At 35.9% G+C, this 27509-nt stretch overlaps 1 protein-coding gene and 1 long non-coding RNA gene across 12 annotated transcripts in view; one reads left to right on the top strand and one right to left on the bottom strand.

Moving 5' to 3' along the window:
- LOC131051508 (uncharacterized) overlaps window positions 1-16257 on the top strand; it is a 68014-nt gene extending 51757 nt beyond the window's left edge. For 2 of the 5 annotated variants that reach the window (XR_009107127.1, XR_009107130.1), the window contains exon 3: window positions 14914-15306. This is a non-coding gene — a long non-coding RNA (uncharacterized LOC131051508). The other 3 variants (XR_009107128.2, XR_009107131.2, XR_009107129.2) reach the window with 3 other exon arrangements.
- Window positions 1-21527, bottom strand: part of LOC131051506 (cold-responsive protein kinase 1) — a 73627-nt gene extending 52100 nt beyond the window's left edge. Inside the window, exons 1-7 of one of the 7 annotated variants that reach the window (XM_059213987.1) lie at window positions 20963-21527; window positions 20768-20858; window positions 20328-20509; window positions 20051-20169; window positions 17185-17395; window positions 16704-16941; window positions 16252-16402 (exon numbers count right to left, since the gene is read on the bottom strand). In XM_059213987.1, the coding sequence (XP_059069970.1) occupies window positions 16252-16402; window positions 16704-16941; window positions 17185-17395; window positions 20051-20169; window positions 20328-20409 (801 nt within the window). In that variant the 5' untranslated portion in view covers window positions 20410-20509; window positions 20768-20858; window positions 20963-21527. Of the gene's footprint in view, window positions 1-16251; window positions 16403-16703; window positions 16942-17184; window positions 17396-20050; window positions 20170-20327 lie in introns of all 7 variants that reach the window. The other 6 variants (XM_057986068.2, XM_057986066.2, XM_059213986.1 and 3 more) reach the window with 6 other exon arrangements.
- Window positions 21528-27509: the final 5982 nt, after the last annotated feature.

Raw genomic sequence — 27509 nt, 5'->3', positions numbered from 1 at the left:
AGAGGTGTGGCTTAAGGGGGGGTGTTGGTGTTGGAAATAAGCCACACCCGGACCGACGATGGACTGGTCCAAGAGGGGCCAGTAGCTCAGTGGTAGAGCACTCCAGCAGCGTATGGAAGGTCCTAGGTTCGTGTCCTAGCTAGTCCATGTCTCAACATGGTATCAGAGCTAGGTCCAGGCTAGGAGCCCCAAGCACACGAGAGGTGTGGCTTAAGGGGGGGTGTTTGTGTTGGAAATAAGCCACACCCAGACCAACAATGGACTGGTCCAAGAGGGGCCAGTAGCTCAGTGGTAGAGCACTCCAATAGCGTATGGAAGGGTCCTAGGTTCATGTCCTAGCTAGTCCATGTCTCAACACATCTCACCTATTGTAGATGTCATTAGATACGTCAATATGGACTCTCCTAGTCCTGGAGAGATTTATGAGGCATTTGACAACATGCTTGGGTGGATGAAGCAAACAATTTGTAATAAGGATCCTACTTTGAGATTATTTGAGTAGCATATAAAGAGCCCATTGTGATGTAGCAGTGGAACACTATGAACACCCCACTTCATATGTAAGCTTTTGCTTTAAATCCCAAATAGAATTGACCAAAGGCTGAAAGGTTGTCTCCTTGTGATGACGAAGAGGTGAAAGAAGAGTTAATGAATGCCCTTTCAAAGATATATTCAATCAAAGAGTTAACTATACTTTGCACATGATGGTTTGCCTTTACTATTCTTCGTGATTCAACAATCAAGAAACTAGATGCAATGATAGATGGGGCTACTTTAGCTCAAATTGATCTTATTGGATTGCAGACATGTCACGAGAAGGATACATGAAAATTGAGGATGCTTGTTGCTCATCTCCTTTCACAGGTTGTCACTTCCTATTGTAGAGAGGAGTTGGTCCACATCCACTCTACTACAAAGAGTAGGTTTATTTCTAGACAAACAAAGAAGTTGGTGGCTGAGCATAATGCTTATTGGCTTCAAGATTGTCAAACTTCATAGTATCAATAGACTCCAATTTTATGATGGGATGTTGATCCTAAGACGCCACTCAAATTGATGGGGAGACAGAAGAGGGATTGGTTGGAGTTCCATTGGATGAGGCAGCCCCTCATAGTGGCAGTGGATCAAAGTCAAACTCCAATTTTGATGCCATTTTGGTAAATGCTGATTAGGGGCAGCATCGTACTTTCTATGTTTTTGTGATTGTCATTTTATAGTTTAAACTTTGCAGTGTTTGGGTATTTTGTTGTATTTATTTTATTTTATGTCATATGCACATTGACAATGAATTATGGAAGCAATTAAATTGGGTTTTGATAGTTTTTTCAATTGTCATGTGAACTCTCAATTCAACTCTAATGTTGTGTGTTAAGGATCTATAATGTATATGATGAATGTCTTATAAATGTTATCAAATAAATATTTAAAATTTCCCTATATTTTTTAAAAATTCCCTATTTTTGATATAGTCATCCCATTTGCCATCCCTTATCATCCCCTAAAAAATGGCCTAAAAAAAATACATCCTCAAAATGCATACCCTTATCCCCTAATCCCCATCTGGAAAACTTGGTGGAACATAGAATATCACAAGTTAGCAACTAAATCCTCCATTGACTTGTCTACTAGGATTAGAATAGCTTCAAACATCTCAAGAGGAAGACTCTTAAGGTGAAAATGAATAATTACATTTCCTTCCAATGAACAAGTGTTATATTTTCTATTTGTCTTGGACCAAGGCCACTGGCAATTAATTTATATTTCCTCGTATATTTTGAAACCATATTGAACGTTGACAACTCTAAACCAAGGACTAAAAATGTATCAAATATCAAAAAACTATTGTCGATGTCTCATTGCCATTCATAAAGTAGGATCTTCTAGTGCTTTCTTGGTAATCGATGGATATCTACCATGTATCCCTAAACTAAGGTAGAGGTCTTGAAGCATAAGACTCATAGGCTTCTACAATATTTAGAATCTTGTTACTCTGCCTTAGTACATAATCATCATTAGAATTCAATATAAAATTTTCTCCAATCTCGACAACCTTATCTCCATGAGGAATTGTATCATGAAAGGAGATCAACACATCTTCAAATCACATGCCATCCAACTTTGCTCATATTTTAATATATAATTCAGTACCCTCAAACACAAGAACATTTTCCCAAATTTGTACAAGATCAAGTTGGTGAGCAGATTGAATCTTCAAGCACCCAATTGTGTCATGTGCCACAACAGTCTTAACAAGCTTTCCAACTGATTCATTATCAAGATTGATCATCTCCTCAGCTTTATGATCTCTCAAATCATCTTTAAACTTAAAAATTCTCAATGTGTATCACCCTAATCAGAATTTTTATCTTCAACAAGGATAATAATGGTGCAATCCTTGGACACTAAGACCATTTTCAAGTCATCTATTACAAATGTCCTAATGAAATCAATTTTCAGCTTGGGGATGTGCATTTCCATTTCTTATCTCATTCTACAAGGACAACAATTACATCACCACCTAGGCTCTGGTTTGCTATGGCAAGCTGATTTAACAATGAAGCCTAGTGAAAACTTATTGCTTGTTCCACTTCAAACTCCAATATCATCTGTCCCAAAATATCACCTTTATCCCATATGCATGAAAAACTTTGGATTTGAGGCAAAGAAGCACTATGCGTTTTGTTGCAATTCATGTCCTTTACCTTCTTGCCATTCTTAAGGTACTTTCTACATTGGCAATATGAAAGATCCCCAACCAATTTTGATATAAATTTTCTGAATTTTAATGCTGCTGGTTTGAGGCTTTAGGATAGTTTTCAAGTGGTTTTGATGCATTTTAGGATGCCAATGATAGAACAACTCTTGGAATGGAATTATACACTAGATATATAGTACTTCGGAATTCAATTTGCAGAAATATAAAGTTCTGATTTTATTTTCTGAATTCTGATTTCTAAACCAGCAAGGTAGCAACTTTCTAGAATTAATTTGAAACGAGACAAGATCGCAAACCAAGAGTCCAACGCTCATTCAGGGTAGTATTATTGAAATTATCAAATAGATCACAATACATGAGCGTCCAGGGAAGTTCAATGACTCCAAACAAGTTTATTGGCATCAACCATAAATAAATAAAACAAATTAATTGAAACTGCTAAGAATTGTGCCTGGCTTGCAGGCAAGATTATTGAAATAACCAAGCTTTCCTCAATGAATGGCTGATCTGGTCCACATATGCCTCCTGTAGCCTGAAGTAATTATCAGATTCATGTTGATAGGTGTGGACGATGGAGATATGAGCAAATTCAAACCCTTTCTTGTGTTGTACGGTTGTTCTAGACAATATGGGGTCTGTAGGATGGTACAACTTGCTATGGGAGGGTACGACTGCTGCAAATGAAGGTATGGCTGCCTTCTGCAATTAATCCTCTGAAAATGCTGTAACAAGTCTGAATTGAAGCACAATTAGGAATTTTGAATGAATCCCTCCATTCTGTGAACTGGGGTATCATCCAAATCCACCTGTCTTCAAGGAGTTTTCATCCCTCAAAGTTGCTATGCTGCTGAAATGTGTTGCAAAGCACAATTCCCAAAAAGTTGATTGTAAAATGATTGAAAGATAATCAAATGGCTGCCTCCAATGTTCTTTTATTGCCTCAAACCCTAATCATGGCTTTTAGGGTTTCTTTTATTTTATTAAGTTGCAAGTTAATAAATTCTATTAAATAAAATACTTCCCTACCAAATTCGCCCAACTTGAGGGTCTAATTCTTCATTGACTTTGCCCACCTTTTAAAACATCATTATGCCTAGGGGTGCGTGCCATGGGGTGCTTTTTAAAAATGTTTTAATTCAACTTTGCACTTTTACATTATAAAGTCACTACAACTCATGGTTATGACTACAAATTGGTATCGGTGGGCTAATGCCAAGATAGAGCAGGGGAGGAGGGTGAAGGAGATAGTGAAGAGTGATGTGTTTTGGAGTGATGCAAATACATAGTCTCCATCATTGCTCTAGTTTTTTAGGTCATCAGATATGGAGATGGGGATGCACCTACACTTGGAGAGGTGTATGAATGCATCAATTCTATGCTTGACCTCGCGTGCGAAGAACTCTAATTTAGCATTCTATAATTAGCACATTCGGCCAATCATTCAACGTAGATGGAACAAGCTCAACACTCCCTTGCATATGGCTGCCTATGCATTGAATCCTAAGTGGTACATGCCTAGGCCTGGTAGAGTTACACCAATTCAGGATGATGAGGTGAAGGTAGGGTTCTTTAGGTGCGTTGATAAGATGTATGATCCTCATGTTGCCAACACGATTTGCATTGAGTGGACCAAATTTGCCACTCTCAAGGGTTATAATGATAATGCTAAGATGGATATACAAACTATGGTATAGGAGGACCCGATTTTGTGGTGGAATTGTCATGGTCAAAAATCAAATACTACCACTCTTGCCATTCGTTTTCTATCTCAAGTTTCTAGTTCTTCAGCTGCTGAGAGGAACTAGTCTACCTATAGCTTCATACACTCTCTTAAGAGGAATAGACTTAACTCTAGGAGAGTAGAGAAGTTGTGGCGGTACATAGTGCTTTTCGTCTCAATGACCGCAAGGCACAAGTGTACAAAGAGAGTCCAACAACACGATGGGATTTTGAGCCAGAGGAGCTAACATAGGTTGATGAGGATGCTATGACTTCAAATGTAGGGCTGGTTGGTGTCAATTTGGTGGATCTTGACCATGAGGACTCCATTAGTTCCAATGATGAGGAATTTGAGGATGAGTAGAGGCCCCCCTTCACTACATTTTGTACTTAGTCTTATTAGACTTATTTTGATATCATGCTACTCATTGTAATCATCCTTGTGATATTTACGATATAATAGAAATCTCCAATTGGACAATTTCATTTGTCAAATTGCAATTTTTAATTTTATTTAGTATTATGATTATAGTTAGTAAGTTACTAGTATTTAAAATTAAGTTTCATAATATTTTCATTTGAAAATTTGAAATGTAATTCAAAATTCTTAATTCTAAGATTCTTAGACATCTTTTAATAACTCGTTATTCAATTACTATATGTATACCAACACCACCCCCTCGCCATTCCCCTGCCATCATCCCCCCACCATCCTTGAACTTGGGCCCTTTGTCCCCGTCTCCAAAACTCGTGCCCCTGTCTCAAAACGTGGTGGAACACTGATTGGTACTGGTACATCTATTTTTGAAAAATGGGAGACGTACTTGGAGATGCCTTATTTTTAATATAATTTAATAATTTATTGCTAATAATAAAATTGAAAATATCAGTATCAAGCAAGATGTGAAAGGAATTTAAGATAACCATTTCAATTACTGGTATACACCCACTACCATAGGTATTGCTGTCTTGTGAGGTTGTGCCATTGGTTTGTAGTTTTTGAAGGCAAAAGTAATTGTCAGAGATTTCATTTAGAATATGGGTGGATCATGTAGGAGTTGTCCAGTTATTGTAAGGCAATTTTGGTGTCTTCTCATTCCAACGCAAATCAAAACAATAAGAGTAGGTCACAGGAACAAAGATAAATGTGAAAAGAAAGGCAAAATCACAGATATGCCATAAAAAGCTATTAGATATTCTTTGTTGCATAGAAAAATACAGTTGATAGGTGAAAATAAGTTCGCACGATGGAAATGGTGGGAAATAAACTCATGCAACAAGCAAACAGGGACGGAAATGATATCATGTGCGGCGATCTAGCTTTGTTTTTGCATTTTTTTAGGCAAACGTTTTCTAGATTATGGGACATCTCAAATATAGGAAGCGCGTCCCAGGGGGTTGGAGACACATCTCCTTGCAACTATGACAAATGTTCATTAATTGATATTGAAATCAAATATGGCAGCACATACAAGAATGAAAGATTTGGCAAGTAATGAGTTTGGCCTATGGCCACCCATAAGAGAAAAGAGGAGCAACTACTAGTTTGAATACTTGATAATGTTGCAACCCCTTTACTATTAGAATAATATATTTTTTCAATTACTTAATGGTCAATATTGTGTTATATTTTAAATATTAGTAGTTTCTAATTTTGTTTCTGTTATCATTTGTTTCTTAATAGAAACATCAATCTCTTTGTAATCTATAAATTTTCGTTTGATCATTCAATTAATTCATTCAATTTTTACCAATTACCTGTGTAATATGGTATCAGAGCACAGGAGATTTTTTTTGAAAAATTTGGTAATCCTAATTTCATATTAGTGAAATTTTTTTGAAATTATTCCAGGTGATTCAACAAAAACTTGTCTAGGGTTTTCAGGCACATTTCTGGCCTGTGTTCGCCTAGGTGCTTAAACGCGATTTTTTCTTTTGCGTTTTTGTTTTTTACACATAAATTTTTACATTAGCTTATTGTAGATTGTTCGTAGGCTTCGTATATGAAGAGTTTCACGTTTTTTCACAAATTGTGATGCTTTTTTCATTCTATTGGCTCTTCAAAATATGCGTCGAGATTTCTTACCTACAATGCGACACTATTTTGCATCCGTGTCTGCATCTGTGGGTTCCGTCTGCATGTGCGATTTTTTTTCAGCCTACACGATTTCATTTCGCATCTTGATTGTGTTGTATCGTGTCCGCGTGATGTCATTTTTTATGAAAAATCGCGACAGAATTCTTCCGCCTCGGCTTTTGGTTTTTTCGGACTTTGTTATCTTGTGCGAATTGTGTTTGCGACCTACGAAAACTTTTTTCACATCACTATCTGTAGTGAATTTTGGGTGGCCATCTACATTATTTGACCGCCTTTTCTTTTTGTCTGCTCGTGATTTTTGGCTGCCTAGGGTTTCGCAACATTTTCTATAGCTTCAACAAATTTTCCGCCTAGGGTTTACTCCAATCCCTCTGTATTTTTTTCAGCGGCTAGGGCACACATTTCAAGAAATTTTTCTTTTGGGTTTTTCTGGGATTTTTATAAACTCTTTTGGGTCTGTCAAAATTTTCTAGGTCATTAGAAATCTGCATATTGGGATCAGTGCCTTGAAATTCGCAATTTTGCCTTGAAATTAGTGCACGCTTTCTTCCTTAGTTATGTTCATTATGCGTCGCGTTTACGCGATTTCTTGCATTGACTACCTCCCGCCTCAATATTCGTGCCATCCTTCAGTCAACCAACTTTGACCTTAGTTTTTCCTAAGGGCATCTCTGACGAATATTTTGCTCGAGGGGAGTTAGAAATTCAATTACAAAAATTATAATACTTGGAAGCAACAGATACTCACAAGTTTTTGAGTATTGTGTCATCGATTAGTTGGTCCTTGGAAAGGTCCTCCATTCCACTGCAACCGTTCTTGATTTGACAAAGTTTGATGAACAAAAGCATGAAGCTGTCATGCTCATCAAGCTCTCTGTGACTGATGATCAACTTCCTCAAATACCTTCCAACAAAACAACTACCGAGATATGGGAGCATCTCAAGACGCTGCATGAGACGTCTGATAAGAGTAGAGCCTTCTTTCTGAAAAATATGCTCCTCTCTATTGTCATGGATGAGCGCAAATCCCTTCTCAAGCATCTCAATTGGATCAAAGACATCTGTGAGCAGTTAGAAGCCATTGGGTGGAATATGGAGGAAGAGGACATGGTCATCATCACCTTGAAAAGTTTGCCAAAGTCCTACAAGCATTTTGTCGAAACACTCAACATCACCTCAATAGGTGTTGATCCGAAGTTCGCTGATCTCTGCACTAAAGTTCTGCAATAGGATCAGTGGAAGCAACAGTTAGGCAACAGTACCAACTCATTCTCTACAGAACAAGCATTCGCAGCCAAATCCTTTCATAAGGATAAAGGCAAATCTCAATCTTCTTAGTCTTCGTAGCAAAAGAACTCTGCTCTATCATCAGAAGGCTCAAAGGAGAAAAGTGTTTGGTGCAATTACTGCCGTAAATTTGGTCATATGAAACTTGAGTGTCATAAATGCTTGGCTGCATAGGCTAAGCAAAGTGGTTCATAGCTGAAAGCAAATGTAGCGGAGCACACTGAGCAGAGCGAGTCTGCCTTTTAGGCCTTCATGGTTAAAAGACCTGCAGACCATTTCAAATCCTCTGCCTAGTATAAAGATTCAAGTGCCTCATGCCACTTCACTCATTGCTGGGATTGGTTCACTGATTTTCAGCCTTACTCAGATTCATTTTTTTTTGGAGGGGAAGAGTACACCATTGTCGGAAAGGGCAATGTGCAGATTCAGTGCACTATGTTCTAGGAATGGAACTCGACTTTCTCTTAGTCAGTCAAATTCTGAGACATTCTCCGCGGCTCGACGTGACCTTCAGTTCACATCAGTGCAGTATCATTGATTGGGAGACTCAGTTTACAATTGCCTTGGATCTTGAGGGTCATGGTCTATTCAGACTAGTTGATTCTGGTGATTCTCAGGAGCTTGCCATGGCATCCAAGCGCTCCTTTGTTAGTACACCCTGGCATCAACATTATGAGCACTTAAATGTGCACTATCTTTCGCAGCTTGTTCAAGAAGATCTTGTCATCAAACTGGGAAGCAGCATCGAACTCCGTTTTCGAATGGCGACTCTTGGAGAGGTTCAAAGGTACTACAACTAGTCCATGCTGATATCTGTGGACCTATGGCTACTCCTTCTGTTATTGGGTCCAGGTATTTTTTTACTTTTTGTTGATGATTTCAGTCGAAAAATGTGGGTGTATTGTCTTCAGCAGAAATTAGAGGTGTTTGTTGTGTTTCAAAAGTTCAAAGCAATGGTAGAAAAGAGTTTGGTCAACATATTGTTACTCTTTGGTCTGATAATGAGGGAGAATTCTGTTATTCTGTCGTCTCCCATTTCAACGAACAACATGGCATAAAGCGCCAACTCAGTACACCTTACACCCCTCAGCAAAACGGTGTTGTTGAGCGGAGATACCACACGATTTCCAAAATGGCCTGTTCTATGCTTGAACACAAGAGTGTTCTGAAGAAGTTTTGGGCTGAAGCAATTGACACTGCAGTCTATCTTCTGAATCGGTCTCCTATAGTGGCTGTGAAGAAGAAGACTCTGGAAGAGGCCTGGTCAGGCCGCAAGCCCAAAATCAGTCACCTGAAGGTTTTTGGTTCCACTGCTTTTGTTTGGATCCTTGATGCTAAATGCGCTAATTTGGATGCCAAGAGCTAGAAACTCATGCTCACTGGCTACAATGATAATCACAAAGCCTACCGATTGGTTGACATCGAGACAGATCGTCTCATCTTCAGTCGTGATATGGTTTTTGACGAGGAATGAGGGCCATTTCAGCTCTCTCCTCCAGTTGTGGATTCAGAGGATCAACCATTGAAGGCTCCAAACTTGGGTGTTCGTCTTCCATTAGGTCCACTTGATGGGAGGGCTTCAGCTGTTCTAGTTCCTGCACCTACACTAGTTCCTTCTATTGCAAGATCACCTAGACATGCAGCTGCACCACCTAACTTTCCTCGGGATTCATATGATCTTCTGTTTGATGAACCCGATCTTGCTGCACCTCCTACATCTGATGTTGGCACTTCTATTCTCCAGTCTAAATGGCGGGCTAAGACAATTGGTGATCTTCATGATGATGAGCTTGAGGGTAGAACTGCTTGGAAGAAGAGCAAGCAACTTGATTATGTCAATTTTTCTCTCATGGCCAACATTCATAGTGTGTATGAGCCTCAAACATACAGAAAGGCGAGAGGGATACCTGAGTGGGAACAAGCTATGGCAACTGAGCACCAGAGCTTGCTGAAAAATAACACTTGGGTTTTGTCAAATCTTTTGCTAGGGAAGAAACCCATTGGATGCAAATGGGTCTATAAAGTCAAATACAAGGCTGATGGTACTTTGGATAAGTACAAGGCTCGTCTTGTTGCCAAAGGCTTCTCTCAGCGTGAAGGAATTGATTATGAGGAGACCTGTGCTTCGACAACAAAGATGAGCACCATCAGATTAGTCCTAGCCATGGCAGTTCAGTGTGGTTGGAAGGTCCATCAGATGGACGTCAAGAGTGCCTAAATGGTGAGTTACAGGATGAGGTCTACATGACGCAACCTCCTGGATTCAAGGTTGCCGGAAAAGAACACCAGGTGCTCAAATTGGTGAAAGCACTCTATGGCCTGAAACAGGCTCCTCGGGCATGGTGCATGAAAATTGATAAGTACCTCACAGATCAGTGTTTCCAGAGGTGTCGTTTTGGCTCAAATTTGTATGTCAAGACTAGTGGTAGTGATATCATCATTTTGGTTATTTATGTTGATAATCTGATCATCACTGGCAGTTCAACATCTTTGATTCAAGGAATCAAGCAAAATTTATACCAGTCTTTTGACATGACCGACCTTGGGCTTCTGCACTAGTGCCTAGGTGTTGAGGTTTGGCAGCAGTCTCATGGCATCTTCATCTCTCAGTCCAAATATGCTATGGCTCTACTAGACAAGTTTCGAATGCAGGACTGCAAACTTGCATCTACACCTAAGGAGAAAGGCTTGAAGTTGTTGGCCAAATCCGGTTCTCCAGTAGAGAATGAATCTGATTTTAGGCAACTAGTGGGTAGTTTAACATATCTCACCTCCACTAGACTTGATCTGAGCTATGCAGTGAGTTACGTATCCTACTTCATGGCAGCTCCTACATCAGATCATTGGGCTGCAACGAGGCGGATCTTGCGCTATGTCAAGGGTACATCAGGCTTTGATATCCTTTATGGATGGGTCAAAGATCCTAGACTCATCGGTTACACAGATTTAGATTGGGCAGGTTCTGTTGATCACAAAAATTCCACATCTGGGTATGTCTTCAGTTTAGGCACAGGTGTTGTCACTTAGACCAGTAAGAAGCAGCACGCCGTAGCTCTCTCCTCAACAAAAGATGAATATTGAGGAAGAGTCAAAGCAATTTGTGATGCAGTTTGGCTTCGAAGGATGCTTTCAAACATCCAATTGTCTCAAGTAAGTCCTACACCCCACTTTTGTGACAATCAAGTGGTGCTCAAACTCGCTAAAAATCCAGTCTTCCATGAGCGAACCAAGCATGTTGAGCTTCATTGTCACTTCATTCGCAAGCTTGTTGAAGATGGATCTGTGGATTTGTAGCACGTTCCTACTAAGGACCAGACTACAAATATCCTCACCAAGTCCCTACATCCGGATAAGTTTGTAAAGTTCAGGGGGTTCTTTGGTGTAGTAGATAGATTGACCATTAAGGGAGTGTATTAGAATAATATCTTTATTCAGTTATTTAATGGTCAATATTGTGTTATATTGTAAATATTAGTAGTTTCTAATTTTGTTTATATTATTGTTTGTTTCTTAATAGAAACATCGATCATTTTGTAATCTATAAATGATTGTTTGATCATTCAACTAATTCATTCTATTTTAACCAATTACTTGTGTAATATTTACACCATAGTACAATAGCTCCAAAGATATTTCCCAAATTATAACCAACACCTTCCTTTCATAGTTGATGGTGCAACAGCCAGTAGGCATCCAAAATCCCCTTCAAGGTGTATGGTGACCCATCATATATTAAAGTTCCCTTATTACGAAAATCATGACCACTTTTTCATATGTCCGGTGGCTACCAAGTCAATGAAATAGAGTTACAAGAATCACCCTTCCTTATATATGACCAACTTTCCCTTTCAATCCCTTATATCATTCAAAATATTTAATATTGCTGTTTCACTAGGTAAGAATTAGTACGGTTGCAACTCAGGGTAGTATGGCCACTAAGAGTTTGCCCCCCATAATAAAAAGATGTGCTTTTGAAAAAAATCCTCCTAGAGATCACTTGATCTAATATATAGTAAAATAAAACATTCAAACTCACTATAAATCTCATCTCCAAATTAAAACTAGAATACTGCAATCTTTTAGGTCAAACTTGACTCTTGAATGGACCTGTCTCAACTAGAAACTGAGGGCTTTTGTTGTCCAACTTTTTGCACCAAATAGTTTTTGTCCTTATTGTGGAGATGAACAAAATGCTTAAGCTCTGAAATAGGGTTTGATAACAATAATAATAGATGATTTAATGCAATCCCAACTCCTTTTATGTACACGTTTGCTATTTTTAGCCTCTAGAATTTCTTTTTCTTTTAGTTTAATATTTCAATCTGTCAGCTTGTTCTAGTGACATCAATTTAGGCCCTCTTTTAAGAAAAACACTTTATAATATCACTTTGCGATACTTTATAATTTAAGAATAAAATATAAGTTTCCTTCTATAAAATTTAAGCTACTTTTTAGGAAGCTTAATTAAATTATTTCCTCAGCTCAAAAAGAGGACATGACATGAGACTACAATCTCAATGTGCCATATATATTGTTCTCAAAGATCAAATTTTGTAGAGACCCTTGTACGCTTGTATTGTTGTTTTCAACCAATAAGGTGCATTTAATAAACTAGCAAAACTTCATACCCATGGCTAACATACCTAATATATTAGATAACTGAAAAACATGTTAGAAATCCAAATCAAAATCATTCATTAGCCCTCGTGGCTCAAGAGTTTTTTGAAAGCTCTTACATACCAAACCTTGGCTTGGCTGGTGGCAGCTTAAGTAAATGTTGTATTTGCAGCAACTAATTTTTTCTTTTGCATGAGACATAAACACTTTTTATGCTTTAATGCTGCTTGGTAATTATCCATTTTGGTATAGCTCTGATGCTTCTCATTACTGTGCCAAACTATCTAATTCCTTTGTTAATTGTAAGTGGTTCTTTGAGGGGATTTTCTTTGTCAGTGTGTTGAACTTTATAAATTACATCCTTGCATTTGCATGGAAATCATATATTAGTTCTATATTTATGACATTTTCTAATAGAAGTACAATGATACTTAGCATTCCCTTGTATATCCAGTGTCTAGCTGACTAAAATCCATGAAGCTGTAGGCCATTTCTGCTGTGCACTTTTTGGCTGCCTTATGGACTCTTCTGGTTGAGGATATTTATCAAATATCATGAGAAATGTATGACTTATTAGGTATTTTTCCATCATCATGTATCTTTATCATTATTTATGATTAAAAAAACAATTTATAGGGGTTCAATTGGGGCCCCATCCTATAAGTCTAAAAGATTAGAAAATATTACCACAATAATACCATAATAAACTTAAAAATAGGTAAATATGAAACAATTGTGCAACAACTATTAAAGCCATTCACCTTTTGAAGCCAAGTGAAAGCCCAAAACAATAAATTACTAAATATCAAGTGCAAAAATAAACAAGTGTCCCACACCATAGGAGAGCAGACATGAAATCCATAAAACACAATAAATTTAGAATACAAAACTCCTACACAAGAACATCAAGTAAGGGGAAGGACCAAGGCTCATAAACACCATCAACACCTTATGGTTCGTCAACATCTCACTTTCCAACTCCACTACCCCCATGGCCTGAATAAGGGATGAGACCCGTACAATATTGTTGACACCACTTGCTAGCTATAAAATCGTAACACCATTAACAATTCCATACACTTTTTTTTTGATAGCTCTTTGCACCACATTATTTCCTAGAATTGGGGAGATAAAATCACTCACCACTTCTAGGACCGCATTGAGAGTGGGGAACCTACAAGTGAGTCACCACCTTCATTATGTCTTGACAATAATCCCACAAGAGACGCATATGACAGTTCACTGAGACCATCGCCTTTTTCTTTACATTCCATTCATCTTCATCCTTCATAACAACATACAGACTTTAAGGATTGAGTATCAACTACGGGTTAGACTGAATTCCCTTGATAGAAGTAATTTACATATGCGTTCTGATAATCTCATCCAAGACCTTAGCTTCTAAATGAGCGAAGAAATCACCTCTAATTGACCCCTTACTCATTCACTAAGGTACTACAAGAAAAAATGGTAATGTAAAGAGGACATCATTCAAGCAAAAGCATAATGGTTTCCCAGCCATATGCATTTATTTTTCTTACGCTCAATTTCCACAGTAATTGTCTTCTTTTATTGCGAAATCTGTTGTAATTTTGTTTCTTTCATGGGACTGAATTGTTGGATTGATTGCTTCTGCATGCTGATTTATATCTGCTCCCTCAACTCTGTGTAGATTTTGTATGGTGATGTGGATATGGCATCGGCATGTAGTTGGCCTTGTACCAGTCAGTGTTCTGATAGGTGGTATGATCTTTTACCATATTTTAGGACATCATATTACAGACCGTATTTTAGGAGCACATTTATTTTAGAAGAGATGATCTCTTCCATTATAAGATATCTCTCAGTGTATTTTACATTAATATTTTTAAATATAGGTATGCTAGTGATACTACATTCTTAATAAGCAAAGGAAAGTAATAGTAAGGTTTTCTTTTTTATCACATACTCCATGGTCTCCATCTCTAGCTCCCCAAGAAATACATCACGTTAGTGTGACTAACATACAAACAGCTTTATAGGAAACACCATCACTAGAAAACACTTGAGATGATGTCATGGATCACCTTCTCCCTTGCAAGGTAAATTCTTCAGGATGGCTTCACACTACCAGCAGCACTCCCACCACAAACCACATTGTTGTGGCAGTTGAGGTGAGATACATGGAGACCATTATGTTGTTTGCACTACTAGCCTATTGCTCTTCATCCCCTCTTTCAAAATGATGTGTGCTTGTGAAATTGTTTGAGTCTTTCATATACTCAAACATTTTTGTGCCTTCAATGATAAATTGTTTGAGATGTCCCTTGACTGTCCCAGGGACGGCTCGACATCCGCGGCAGGGACACTTTTTGACTTAAAAACCACTTAAAACTTGCAAATTTTAATTTTTTTTTTCCTTTGTGGGCTATCTCCCAGCTTGCCCTAAAGGTGTATAATTGACTCATTTTACTCATTTGGTCATTTGTGTGAGTAGAAAAAACTTGGAGCAGCAAGAGGGTTTGAAGGAATAGAAGGAAAAGGGGTTCAATCTAGGGTAAGTATCTTCCTTCAACCTTGAAAGAGGTAAGTTTCATTCTTCCATTTTTCTTTTTTTCCAATTTTTTTCAGAATTTGAAGTATGAAGAGGTAACGTAGATAAATTTTGATAGAATTTAAAATTTGAAAACGACAAGTAGAGCATTTGAGAGTTTTCATGCACCCCAGCTGCATATAATGTAGGTCTCCCTAGTTAGATAAATGGTGGTCCATCTAAATCTCTTGTTTTCTTTGAGATTTTTTTAGGCTTATTTATGAATTTGCTTTCTCTTACTCTGTAATTGTGATTCTGTGAATATGCTTACTTTGCTCTATCCTTATGTATTTACTTGCTTTGTAAGTATGTAGTGCAGGTTTATATTGTTTATATGGATAATAAAGTGTGATCCAGACATATCCTCAGCTTACAATCATCAGCTTCCAACTGCTGCTTATGATGGAAGGTTGATGCAAATAGCACGTTTCCATGCAAGTAATCTCAGCTCAGATTATATTATTTTCAATTCTGTAATGCTTAAATTGTATGTCATTTAATGAGCAATGAAGTTCTAGGCAGGACTAACAAAAGAGAAAAAATGTAGAAAATTTTCATAATCGAAGACCAATACTAAAAAGAAATTTCTACAATCCCTTAGTACTTTAGTTAAATGCTTTTCAGTTTATGTGACATTTTTGCCATTTGGCATGCCAATCAACTATTACTTAACTGACATATGAAGCAGGAATCGATATGTGAAAGATCCTCGATAAAAAATTAGTTAATATTTCCAAAATCTAGAGGAATGGGTAACTTTATATTATCTTTAGTTAAATTTTTCTTATAGAAAGGTGAATTGATATTGAATGTACTTTTTGTCAAATAATACCCTACCATATAAATGCTGAATTTTTGTGCCTAGAATTGCCCATACGTCTTGAAGCACAGTTTTAAACTTAGATATTGCCCAGGCATCATAATAGCCAGAGTGCTTATGATAAAATATATTCCATTCTTGGTATCTAGGACAAGCATCTTTTACTACTAAATCATATTTTATGACTCGCAACTTTAGTCATCAATAACACTTGATGGAATCAGAAATCCTATTTAAAAACAAATGGCAAGTTCCTATCTTTTAATAAGCGTGGACTACTTTTTTTATCACTTTTCCTAGCATCACAACTTAACATTTCATCTTTTGGAATTTCTATTTGGAGGATAATTTTGAAAAGAAAATTCAGATGCTAAAATTCACAAGCAGCAAGGAATCACAAATGGAAGACATCTTTTCGTTACCATTTTCAAAAGGATCTTCTCTTCAACTGGTAGTGTTGTGTTTATATTGACTCTGCCACTGATAATTTCCAGTAGAAGTACCCCAAAGCTATAGACATCTGCCTTTCTTGTTAATTGCCCACACATGGCATATTCTGGAGCCAGATAACCACTAGCCAGGAGAGAACCACAAAAGACAATCAATTGGAAGTCTTTACATTGATAGAATAGGTTTTCTTTCATGCATTTTGCTGCTTGCATAACTATATATTAAAAAACTAAGCTCCTCCTACATAGAGTGTTTATTCTATAGGTGGTTTAGCATCTTATATTTATGACGAAATTAAAGTATGATAGAATGAGAATTATAGAGTAAAAATAAATAAGCCTGTGATAGAACTTAAATTAATTGATAACGAGATTTATTTTTTAGGCTTCACTTCTATTTAAGACAATGTGTAAACAACACTCACAGTGTTCCAGCAACTCGTGTACTGACATGTGTCATATTATCTGGGAAAAGTTTTGCCAGACCAAAATCTGCAATCTTAGGATTGAGATCCCCATCAAGGAGTATGTTGCTAGCTTTAATATCTCGGTGCACAATATGAGGCGTAACTTCCTCATGAAGATATGCAAAACCACGTGCAGACCCAATGCAGATCTTGGACCTTGTTTGCCAATCCAGGTTTATTGCACCATTACTGGAACCTGACATGTTGCAAGAAATGTCATTTTCACAGAAGTCTTCCTTGTATTGCCAGTTAAGATTGTCATTTTCTTTCCTTACTTTAAAAATACATTTTTAATCTTTCTGCAACAAGCACCCAGACAGACATAGCCAAACCCTGCATACCATCTTCTAAAATTAATCTATTTTCACATGCTCAAATAGCATACAACTACTTGAAGTAGGGAAACAATGAACATTATTTCTCAATATCATAACTATACCGAATAAGGCTTGTGAAATGCTATTATTCTCCAGGTATCCATACACCAAAATTCGATGATCTTCTTCTACGCAACACCCATGTAGCATGACAACATTTTCATGTTTGATTGCAGATATTGTTTCTATCTCGGTTAAAAACTCATGGACACCTTGTCTTGATTGAACAGAAAGCTTCTTTACTGCAACCTCTGTACCATCCTTCAAGACTCCCTGAAAATCAAGAGGAGTATCAGTGGAATAAATGAAATACCTAAAGCAAAACTGTATTTATATGTATACCTACAAATTTATGCTCATTAGTAGTATTATTATATAGGTTAGAAATGTGGGGATAAATTAATGCTGGATCTACAGGTAACTAATCAATTATCTCATCAAGGTTTTGGTTTCATGTGAGCATGATGAGTACTATTTTGGAATGTTGAGTTGCTTTTCTCAATAACATATGGGCTCTTGTTCTCCGTCAGAAAAAAGTTGTAAAGAAGGTGTCTAATCCTATCTTTCTCCATCCATGTAATTGGCACTACTTGATGAAATTTGAAAAGTTTGAAGTTTGAAGATGATGACATTATGCACAATACATATAACCTAACAAAATTGACTCTGCCTCGAGTGTATATTCCATCTCATATTTCTTATGAAAGGTGCAAAATATTTCTTATGAATGGTGTAAAGTATCACGTCTTCTTATCTTGCTAAAAGCAAATAGGTATATGCCTGTTGGTACCAGAAACTTGAAAGGGATAAACACCATACATAACCATTAATAATTTATATTTACCGCAAAGAGCTAAGAACATAGTTATGATTGCAAACAAAGACCTTTTAGAAAATTATCTGACCTATGATTACTGAAAATTTAAGTTACTTGGTGTGCATACTGATCAAGATTAGCTCACCCAAAACACGTTTTTAGTATTTACTCGATATACAAGTGTGGGTGAAAAGTGCACCCCCTTTTTCATCCTAGACGTGCTAGCTACAGCCCACTGCATTAGATATTTTCTATCCTAATCAGAGCAAACATCCCATTGAAACATTGAATACAGATGTAAAACCAAAAAAGTTAAAAAGTGCCACTAGTTTGGTCACTTTGCTGCTGCTTGCCAGGACAATAAGACGCCATAGAATTCTTGGAAAAGAAAAGGAAAAAATAGGCTTTTGTCTTCCTCTTAAGTTGATAATGGGGTGGATTTCTTGGAGAAGAATAATGTTGGAAATCGTAGGACAGAAGACACTGATGTGGTTGACTGCCCTTCGGTGGACTGTTGAGACGGTAGAGGAAACTTAGTGGAGGTCTGCAGGTTCTATTTGCCTTGCAACAGTGATCCTGCCTTATCTTTGCTTGCCATCTCCAGTCAAGACATAAAGAAAAATGCACAATGGTAGCCCCGGGGGTCATTATCGCTCAAGATTTCTAAGAAGCACATTGATGTATCTTAACTCTAAGCTCAGTAAAGAAAAATGCACAATGGTAGCCCCGGGGGTCATTATAGCTCAAGATTTCTAAGAAGCACATTGATGCATCTTAATTCTAAGTTCAGTTCCTTAAAAAGGGAGAAATGTAAGGAAATCTGCTTTAGCACTTTAATAGATAGAACTAATGTTAGTATTCAGGGTTCTCTGGAATTTTATGGCTCTAAGCCACCTGACTAGTACTTTTCTAGGCAGTTTGATCTGTGTTTGTTGTCTCTTTCACATTTTGCATGTTCTTTCATATTGTTAGTGTTGTATTTTTAATTGTTGATTTGCAATCTTCCTCTTGTCAGTCTATGGTATTGTCTTTCTATTACTTTATGGAATTTCAATGCTATATCTATTTTTCATTCTGTAAATGAATTTGAATCCTTATAAAATTTCATCTTTACTTAATTTAAAAAAATAAAAATATAATATATACAATTAAAAATTATAAAAAAACAAATTACAACTTGAAATTATCTTTTCTCTCTTATTCTCAACCATCATTCTTATCTTTGTTTTATTCACAACAAATAAAAAATATCAGCAAACATCTGACAAATAAAGCTGGAAGGCCTCAACCTACAGCCAGAAAAGAATCTCAGCCAGTAAAAAGAAATTGACTTGTCTTGATTCATAGCCCGTCTACCATATTTTTATCAAGGTTCGGTTTCGTATGACAGTTACAGGAATTTGTAAATATGATTTACGTTCTTAAAACAGTTTGGATGTTGCATTTATTGGTCCCTGCGTGTGGCCATGATACCTTTGTATTCATCTGTTTTTCTTAAAACTGTGCCGAGGCTTAAAAGAATAAAAGAAACAATATTTTCGGGTATTTTTTAATAAAAATTCAATTTAAATTTTTTATTGATACGACAGTTTTATTGGCTGAAGTTTTTGTAATTTGTAAAAACTAATGAAAAATAATCTCGAATCAGAAATGAAGCCATAATTTTTTTTATCGCTGCACACGTAAAGACTAGCTGGGTCATATTCCACGGTGCATTAAAAATTATAGTCCAAGATTCTACTTTTAACTTTGATGTTCTCAGTTTTAATGTTACCCTGCCTGCCCATTTTTTAATGGTCGGCACCGGCATGGCTAGGTTTTGGAATTTCACACCGAGTGCTGCATACCCACACCGGGAGTAACTGTATACTTAGGCACCCATGCACTAATTTAAGCTTGGCAAACATTAGGAAACAATTCCAAATAATAAAATCGTTTGAATATTCTTGGATTTGGTGAGCCTTTTCAGTTATACGCAAATCGATTTATATTTCCTGCTACACCACAACAGAATACAAAATTGACAAGTTATCTGTCTATAAAATGCACAAATCAGATACATCCTGAATATTGAACATTTTCTTCTGATAACATTCCAGGTTTGAATATACCTTGTACACAGTTCCAAATCCCCCAGCGCCTATCTGGTTGCCTGGATGAAAATTCTTTGTTGCCAGTGTGAGATCCTTATAGGAGAAAACATGAACACCTTGAATGATAGAGAAATCTTCTTGAACGCGAAATCAGAGAAAGTTCTATATATTAGTATACACAAAAAGGAAGAATATCTGTGCGAAGATTGCATCATAAAAGTAACAGTCTAAACCAATACAACAACAGAAAACTCCTATTCAACTTCACTCAAGTGGAATATTACAGAGTTCATACCTTCTCCACTTTCCCCAACAGTAGTTTGGGACTGTTTATTCCCTCTGGACATTGCACCACAACAATTCAAAGATGCAAACATATCTTCAATTGTCCCTTAAGTCACTAGGAAGGATGTTGTTCTAACTTCTAAGTATCCTTAAATTGAAAGGATGTTGTTGTAAGTATCCTTAAATTGAAGACTGCCAAAGAACATAATGAGAAAATTAATAGAAGTTCATTAGTAATAAGAATCTGAGTATGGATATTGGCAAAGCAAGAGTACCCGGGCAGAGAGGTAGCAACAGAATAATTTTATACAGATAGAATTTCAGAGTAAAACTGGTATTAAATAAAAATAAAAGGAAACAACAAGGTGCTCGCTCCTCGCGAGAGGAAGTACATCGTCGAGATGGGAGGATCCATCCTCTATCAGCACAATCTCACCGTTAACTTTGTACCTGTAGATGTGGATTTGGAAGGCAGTGTCTGATGAATCGGGGCCCACCATTGTAGCATGGATTTTTCTCATTAAATTTGTTTGTCCGTTATCTGATCATTTATAAATAAACAGAAGTAAACAAGTTATGGCAGAACTGCAATATTTGTTTAGACTCGCTGTCAAATCATTAATTTTATTAAAATCTTGGACAGACCATTGTACGACTCCCTTGACTTTTAGTCCATAAACGCAAAAGGCAATACAAAAGAATCGAAGGCAAACGGCTGGTACGAACACATTGCAGCTTGAAACTTTCACAATACGAACACCTTCACATATATATCGTCTCTTCCCTATTTTCCCACTAATGCTACTTGGTGGTTGTCGGTTTGAAACGTGCTGGACCATATACTTGAGGCGAGATCAGAAGATGGTGATCTGTGTGGATGAAGAAAGGAAAATGGAGCTGCAGCTTAAGAGAGATTGTGACAAGACTTCTCTTCTTGGCTGCACACCTCCGTGAGTCACGGAATGCGTCTCAAAGCGCTTTAGGAGATATCTGATTGCCGTAAATGAGAATATTAGTATAGTGGAATCAAGGTGGTCTTTTTTTGTAATAGCTCTGGTTCTTGAGTGTTGAAAGAGCGTCTATGTGGGAAAAAGGGGGGAGAGGGAAAGAGAAATGTTCTTTTGTGGAATTCAATTTATTCAGAGTAATTTTTTTTTAAAAGATTTTTATTATGGCCGGAGTATTAGTTTGCATCATTTTTGGTGTGGAATGGGTAGATGGAAAAGATGAAAAGAAGTATTGGGAGAAGGAAAGTGTTTTTTGTACAGTCAGTTTAGTTGAAAAGTAAAAAACCTGTCTTATTTTGAAATTTAAAGCTTACAATGACATTGGAGTACAACAATTTAATTTCAATTGTTTCGTGAGGAGAGGGTTTAGAAAAAAGAAATATAATTTTGAGGAATTTAATTTTATGTTAGTCAATATTTCTTGGAAAGCAAAGATTTTATTTGGAAAGCAAAGATTTTATTTTATCTTTGGTCTAAATAAGGTAGATGAAAAAGGTGAAAAGAAGTATGAGAAGAAAGAAAGTGTTTTTTTGTAAAGTTGGGTCGCTGAAACAAACAAAAACACTTTATTATAGAATTTAAAGCTTACAATGACATTTGGGTCAAGTGCACAAGAAATTTAACAACAATTTATTTCCAGAATTCATTTAATGATGAGAGGGTTGAGAGAATGAGCAAGTTCATTATCAAATTGATTAATAGAAAACAAGCACTTCAAAAAGAAAAAACGACGGGGTTTGCTATTCTATAGATCAATAGGCGTGCAAAAGAGGTCTCAATAGTTGTGCAGCTGATATGGCATCACCTGATTGGTTACTTTTTACAATATTAGTACATTTCCTAACAACTATTGATACATTTCCTAACAAAAATTGATATTTTATGTTTCAAACAATAGATTTTATTTGTTCAATTTTTGGAACAAAAGGTATCAACAACCCTCACAACAATTGGTACATGCTCAACTACTGGTGCTCTTCCCCTATCTATCTTTGACTTCGCAGACATTAAAAATCTTTTATTCTATTATGTTCTCCAAAATTGAAAGAAGTTACAAATTAACCATAATAAATTATATATTAGATTTGTAGCTAATCTTGTAGACGTTAAAAATATTCTATTCTAATCTATAATTAGGTGGTTCACCAATTTATAATTACATTCACAGAAAAATATACATTTAATACAATGTTCCATCTTTGAAAATCTTCAACAGACAAAGAGAAACAAAGAAGAAGAAAACCCCTCTTTTTTTCTTTTTTTTAATCTGGACCAAGGATGACTGTTGAACTTAACTGGACCAAGGATGACTGTTGAACTTAACAAACAAACAATATTGATTATATAGAAACTTCCCCTTCATCGTTATCCTCTGAATCATAAATCCGAGCGTATTGTTAAACATTATATAAAGGATTCCCTCCACAGCCTCCGCTGCAGTTTCCTGAAACCTTCACAGAAAAATATACATCTAATACAATGTTCCATCTTTGAATATATAGACAAAATCTTCAACAGATGAAGAGACAGAACAAGAAAACGATATTTTTGTTTTTTTAATCTTGACCAAGGATGACTGTTGAACTTCACAACCAAACAATATTGATTATATAGAACCTTCCCATATACATCCGAGCGTATTGTTAAACATGATGTAAAGGATTCCCTCCACAGCCTCCACTGCAGTTTCCTGAAACCTCTTTTGAACATAATCTGCAGCGCCTTACTTCTCCCTGCTACATCTACCCACCATGTCCAATATGTTTGAGGGAAATCTCTCATAAAGAAATGATCATGTTTGTGACTGACTATAACAAAAAATATTAACTCTTTGAATTATATTGATTATACAAAACTTTCCCCTTCATCATTATTAATATTAAACACCAACTAGCAATTGGAAAAACAGAGATAACAAGAATTTACACACAACAATTATACTCATACATGCAGATTTACGTGGTTCACCAATTTATAATTACTTTCACAGAAAATAGGGTATTATCTTTTTTTATTCACAATACAGAATTACATAAATTCTTAATCATCTAATACAATTTTCCATTTTTGAATACATATACAAAATCTTCAACAGACGAAGAGACAAAAGAACAAGAAAAACATTATAAAAACTTTGTTGAATCTTGACCAAGGATGACTGTTGAACTTCACAACCAAACAATACTGATTATACAAATCCTTCCCCTTTATCATTATCCTCTGAATCATACAACCGAGCATATTGTTAAACATGATGTAAAGGATTCCCTCCACAGCCTCCACTGCAGTTTCCTGAAACCTCTTTTGAACATAATTTGCAGCGCTCTACTTCTACCCAGCATGCCCAATATGTTTGAGGGAAAATTCTCAATAAAGAATGATCATTGGAGCTGATCATTGCTATAAGAGCGCTCCTCGAATCATCAGAACCAATACAAAGCAACCTACTAAGTTGTACTGAGAAAGAGGAACCGTTGCAGGCACAAAAGATTTCTTTTAGAGAAATCTTACTCTTTTTTATATTCTTTGGGTGATGGGAGGTCTGCAAATAAAGTTCCCAATTCGGGATGGGAGCGGAGAAGATTATTCTCAATCTGTATCACATGACTCACAAATGATTTGTTGGGGTTTTACTAAAACAAAGATAAGTAGACGAGGCACCAACTCATCCCAATTGTACTTCACAATGGTGGTTTTTCCCATTCCAACTTGGGTTATTCTTGCAGGTTGAGATGACACCACACTCGAATCATCTACTATAATTGCATCCTCAATTTGATCAATTGTGTGACTGGCCAGCGCATCCACAGCCCTGTAAAAGTGTTGTATCGAGAAACCTTCCATTCTATCCAAGATTTGCCATATGTTCTCCAAAGTACTCTTCAATTTCCAATTCAGAGTGTTTTTGTTCCCGACTGTATCGAACTGCGTTAATGCAAATCATTGTGAGATGGGTAGAGATCAATAGTGAGAGTATCAATGAAGATATAATTATGTTGTCTAATTTTTCTGGATTTGATCAATGTAGATTTTGATTTTGTACAGTCACATTTAGAAGAATTAGACACAAGTCATTATGAATTGTAGAAATTTCTTAAATTTAATATAATTATGTTGTTATCTTTGTTTGGTATGAACAAATCAACTTTTACAGTGGCCATTGTATCGTGTTCTCTATTACAGCCAGTTCGTAATTAGCTCCTCTCATAGCTAGTTATTTTAATATTGGATATTGTCCCAGCAATGAGTATTTTTATTTATATATTTAATTTCTTTTAGAGTTATTTAAGAATTATCTTATTTTTATTTACTTAGAAGAGTTATTAAATATCTATTTAAGAGTTATTTTTTGTTTTATTTATTTAAGTTATTTTATAATTATATATTTTATAATTATATGTAGGTTGATGTCAATGTATAACATCTTTTGGATATAACTATATATGTTATTAATAGATTGAATCAAAATTTATCTTCAACAATAATTTCATAAAATTTGACAACATAGAACTCAAATAAATGTGCTTTTAAATTGAAAAGAAATAAGCTAGAGAATTATTGAGAATTTAAAAAATAATAATTTAGCTATTATTAAAATTTTCATTATAAGAATATAATATAAAAAATAAGATAAATTCTATTATAAAATAAATTATATTAATTATAATATTTAAATACAAATATTATCTCATTAAGTAGTACTAGTTATCATTTGTGGTACCATTATTTTTTAATTTTCTAAATAAACAATAATATATATTTTTGAACATGAGATTGGTATGTTTACTATTAGATAATTCATTTTTAGTTTTTAACATATATGATAATCATTTCTTAAAATTGTTTGGTGATTCTTATGTAAAAGTTATTAAAGTCTTAAATTATTTTGATGTTTTCTCATGAAATTAAAATTTTAATTGGTCTATGTCAATTCTTTCATATAAATAATAGAAATGGATTAAAGAGGTGAATCAACATCGAAGGTTTTTAATGTAAGAGTATAAACAAATCAATGACTACAATTATATTTCTCTAGAGCTCGATGTATTATTTTGTTACAATATTCATTATTGTTAAGGATAATAATTAAACTATATATACATAGTTTATAATAATATAATATATTATCGATCATATGCAATAATTTATTTATAACTATAATTTATAAATTATATATTTTGTTAGGTTATGATTTAAGATCATAGGTAATAATTTATTTAGAACTATTATTTATAAATTATATAGTTTTTTAGGTTATAATTTTATATATAATATTAAATATATCTAATATAACACTAAATTATATGTACATTTTATAAAAATGTAATATTTTTATTGTGTGTAGTGATGAAATTGATAGTGATGTAGATGAATGAATCATAGAAGGATTTGATTTAGGAGCTTCATCATTACGACCTATAATCTTCTATGTAGCTCTCTTCATAGTGGGTAACTTTGTACTTAATTTATAGGTTGGTCTTATACAAATTATTTTTTATTAGAGGAAAAACATGTTTTGAAGGGCCTTGAAACCCTATATAAAAGACAATGGATGGAAACCAATAGGTTTTGAAGGACTTGAAACCTTATTACATAGAATAAACCCAACTGGTACAACCATAGCATAAACTTGCTTAGAAAAAATATCAATCCTAAGACAAGAAAAACATCAAGCGAAAAAGTCTTCAGTAGTATAAAAAAATATTAATTGCTTCCAATAGATGTAGATACAAGATCCCATCACCCTCCTTAATCTCCACCTCAATAGGACATAAAAGGAGAAAAAATTGATATAAGGGCAACACAAGCCCCCTTACAACAAATCCAATCCCTCTTGTAGAAACAATCACCACCTTGATAGGAACAAAAGTATTTTGAAGCAGGTTCAAGATCTCATTATAGCCCTTGAGCATTTTCCACCTCAATAGGAGAAACTTGGGCTAGTAAGGGCAACATAAATTCCCATCTTGCAGTGCCACATCCTTGAAGATAGATCAACCAAATAGAATCCTATTGCAAAATAATAGCCTCCATATTCCAAATTCATTGGCAATTGATTAACTACTCCATATTGTCACTTTCGAAGAGAAACCCAAGACAAGCATAAAGGATAGTAGGGTTATGGAAGAGAGAACCCTCCACGAGGTGTGAGCCTAACAAAGCAACCCCAAAACCCAACAAGATATAAATCTTTCAACACTAGGCAACATAAGACCTAACCCCAAAGAACTTCTACTCCAGCCAAAACACCTTAACCAAATCCAAAAAGCCCATGCGGATCACTCACACCAAATCTTTCTCCACCTCAATAGGAGATGCAAGAGTACCAACAACAAAAGACCTCCAAAGGAGACCAGTCCCATAAGCCTTTGGGATAAACAATTCAAACTTGGGAAGACCCCCCACATATGGGCCCTCAACAAATTGGATACACCAGGATCACTGTCTAGGTGCCAAAAGAGCCCTCCAACCTCCCCAAAATAGGGCAACAAGTACCATATCCTAGATTAACTGGAACCCAACACCCTCAGAAAGAAACACAAAAAAATAGACTAGAAGAGAAATAGAGGAACCCTCATGAAGGAACCAAGAAGGCAATGTAGAAACCTATCTTGCATTGAGCACACCACAAACGAAAAGACCCCCAACAACCATGAGCTATGGGAGAATAGGGAAGGAACTAAACCCCCACTTGGGCTTGATTGCACCTTAGCAAGCATTTAAGAAAAACCAACAAGGTCATCCAAACCATCGCCCACAAAAACACAAACTCAATAAGCAGAGCCATTGAAACACCTCCCAGAAAGGGGAAACTACCACCAAAGATGAGGCGAACCAAGGAAAAAATGCTAATCCTCACCCAAAGCATAGCTAGAAACACAAAAGTTTCTCTAAACCCCACAAAGAATAGGTTCGAAATCACTTCAACAATAGCTTCCCCATCCACATTTATCTCTTTGTCCCCTTCTCTATCAAAATCTCCTTCTCTAACAGGTGATTGACACACAACAACTTCATCCTTGCTACAAACAGTTTCAGCCTCTCCTTCATAGACTTCACCAAGAAAAACATCTTATTATGCTCTTAGGAGGCCCAAAACAACAAGAAAGGAGAAGCTACAAAGCTGAAAATGAAATGCAATAGCCCCAACTCACCAACAAGGACCTCCACTGAAGTAGAAGCAA

Source organism: Cryptomeria japonica, chromosome 11, assembly GCF_030272615.1.
Source record: "Cryptomeria japonica chromosome 11, Sugi_1.0, whole genome shotgun sequence".
NCBI classification, from domain to species: domain Eukaryota; kingdom Viridiplantae; phylum Streptophyta; class Pinopsida; order Cupressales; family Cupressaceae; genus Cryptomeria; species Cryptomeria japonica.
This window is presented reverse-complemented; position numbering and strand designations above follow the sequence as displayed.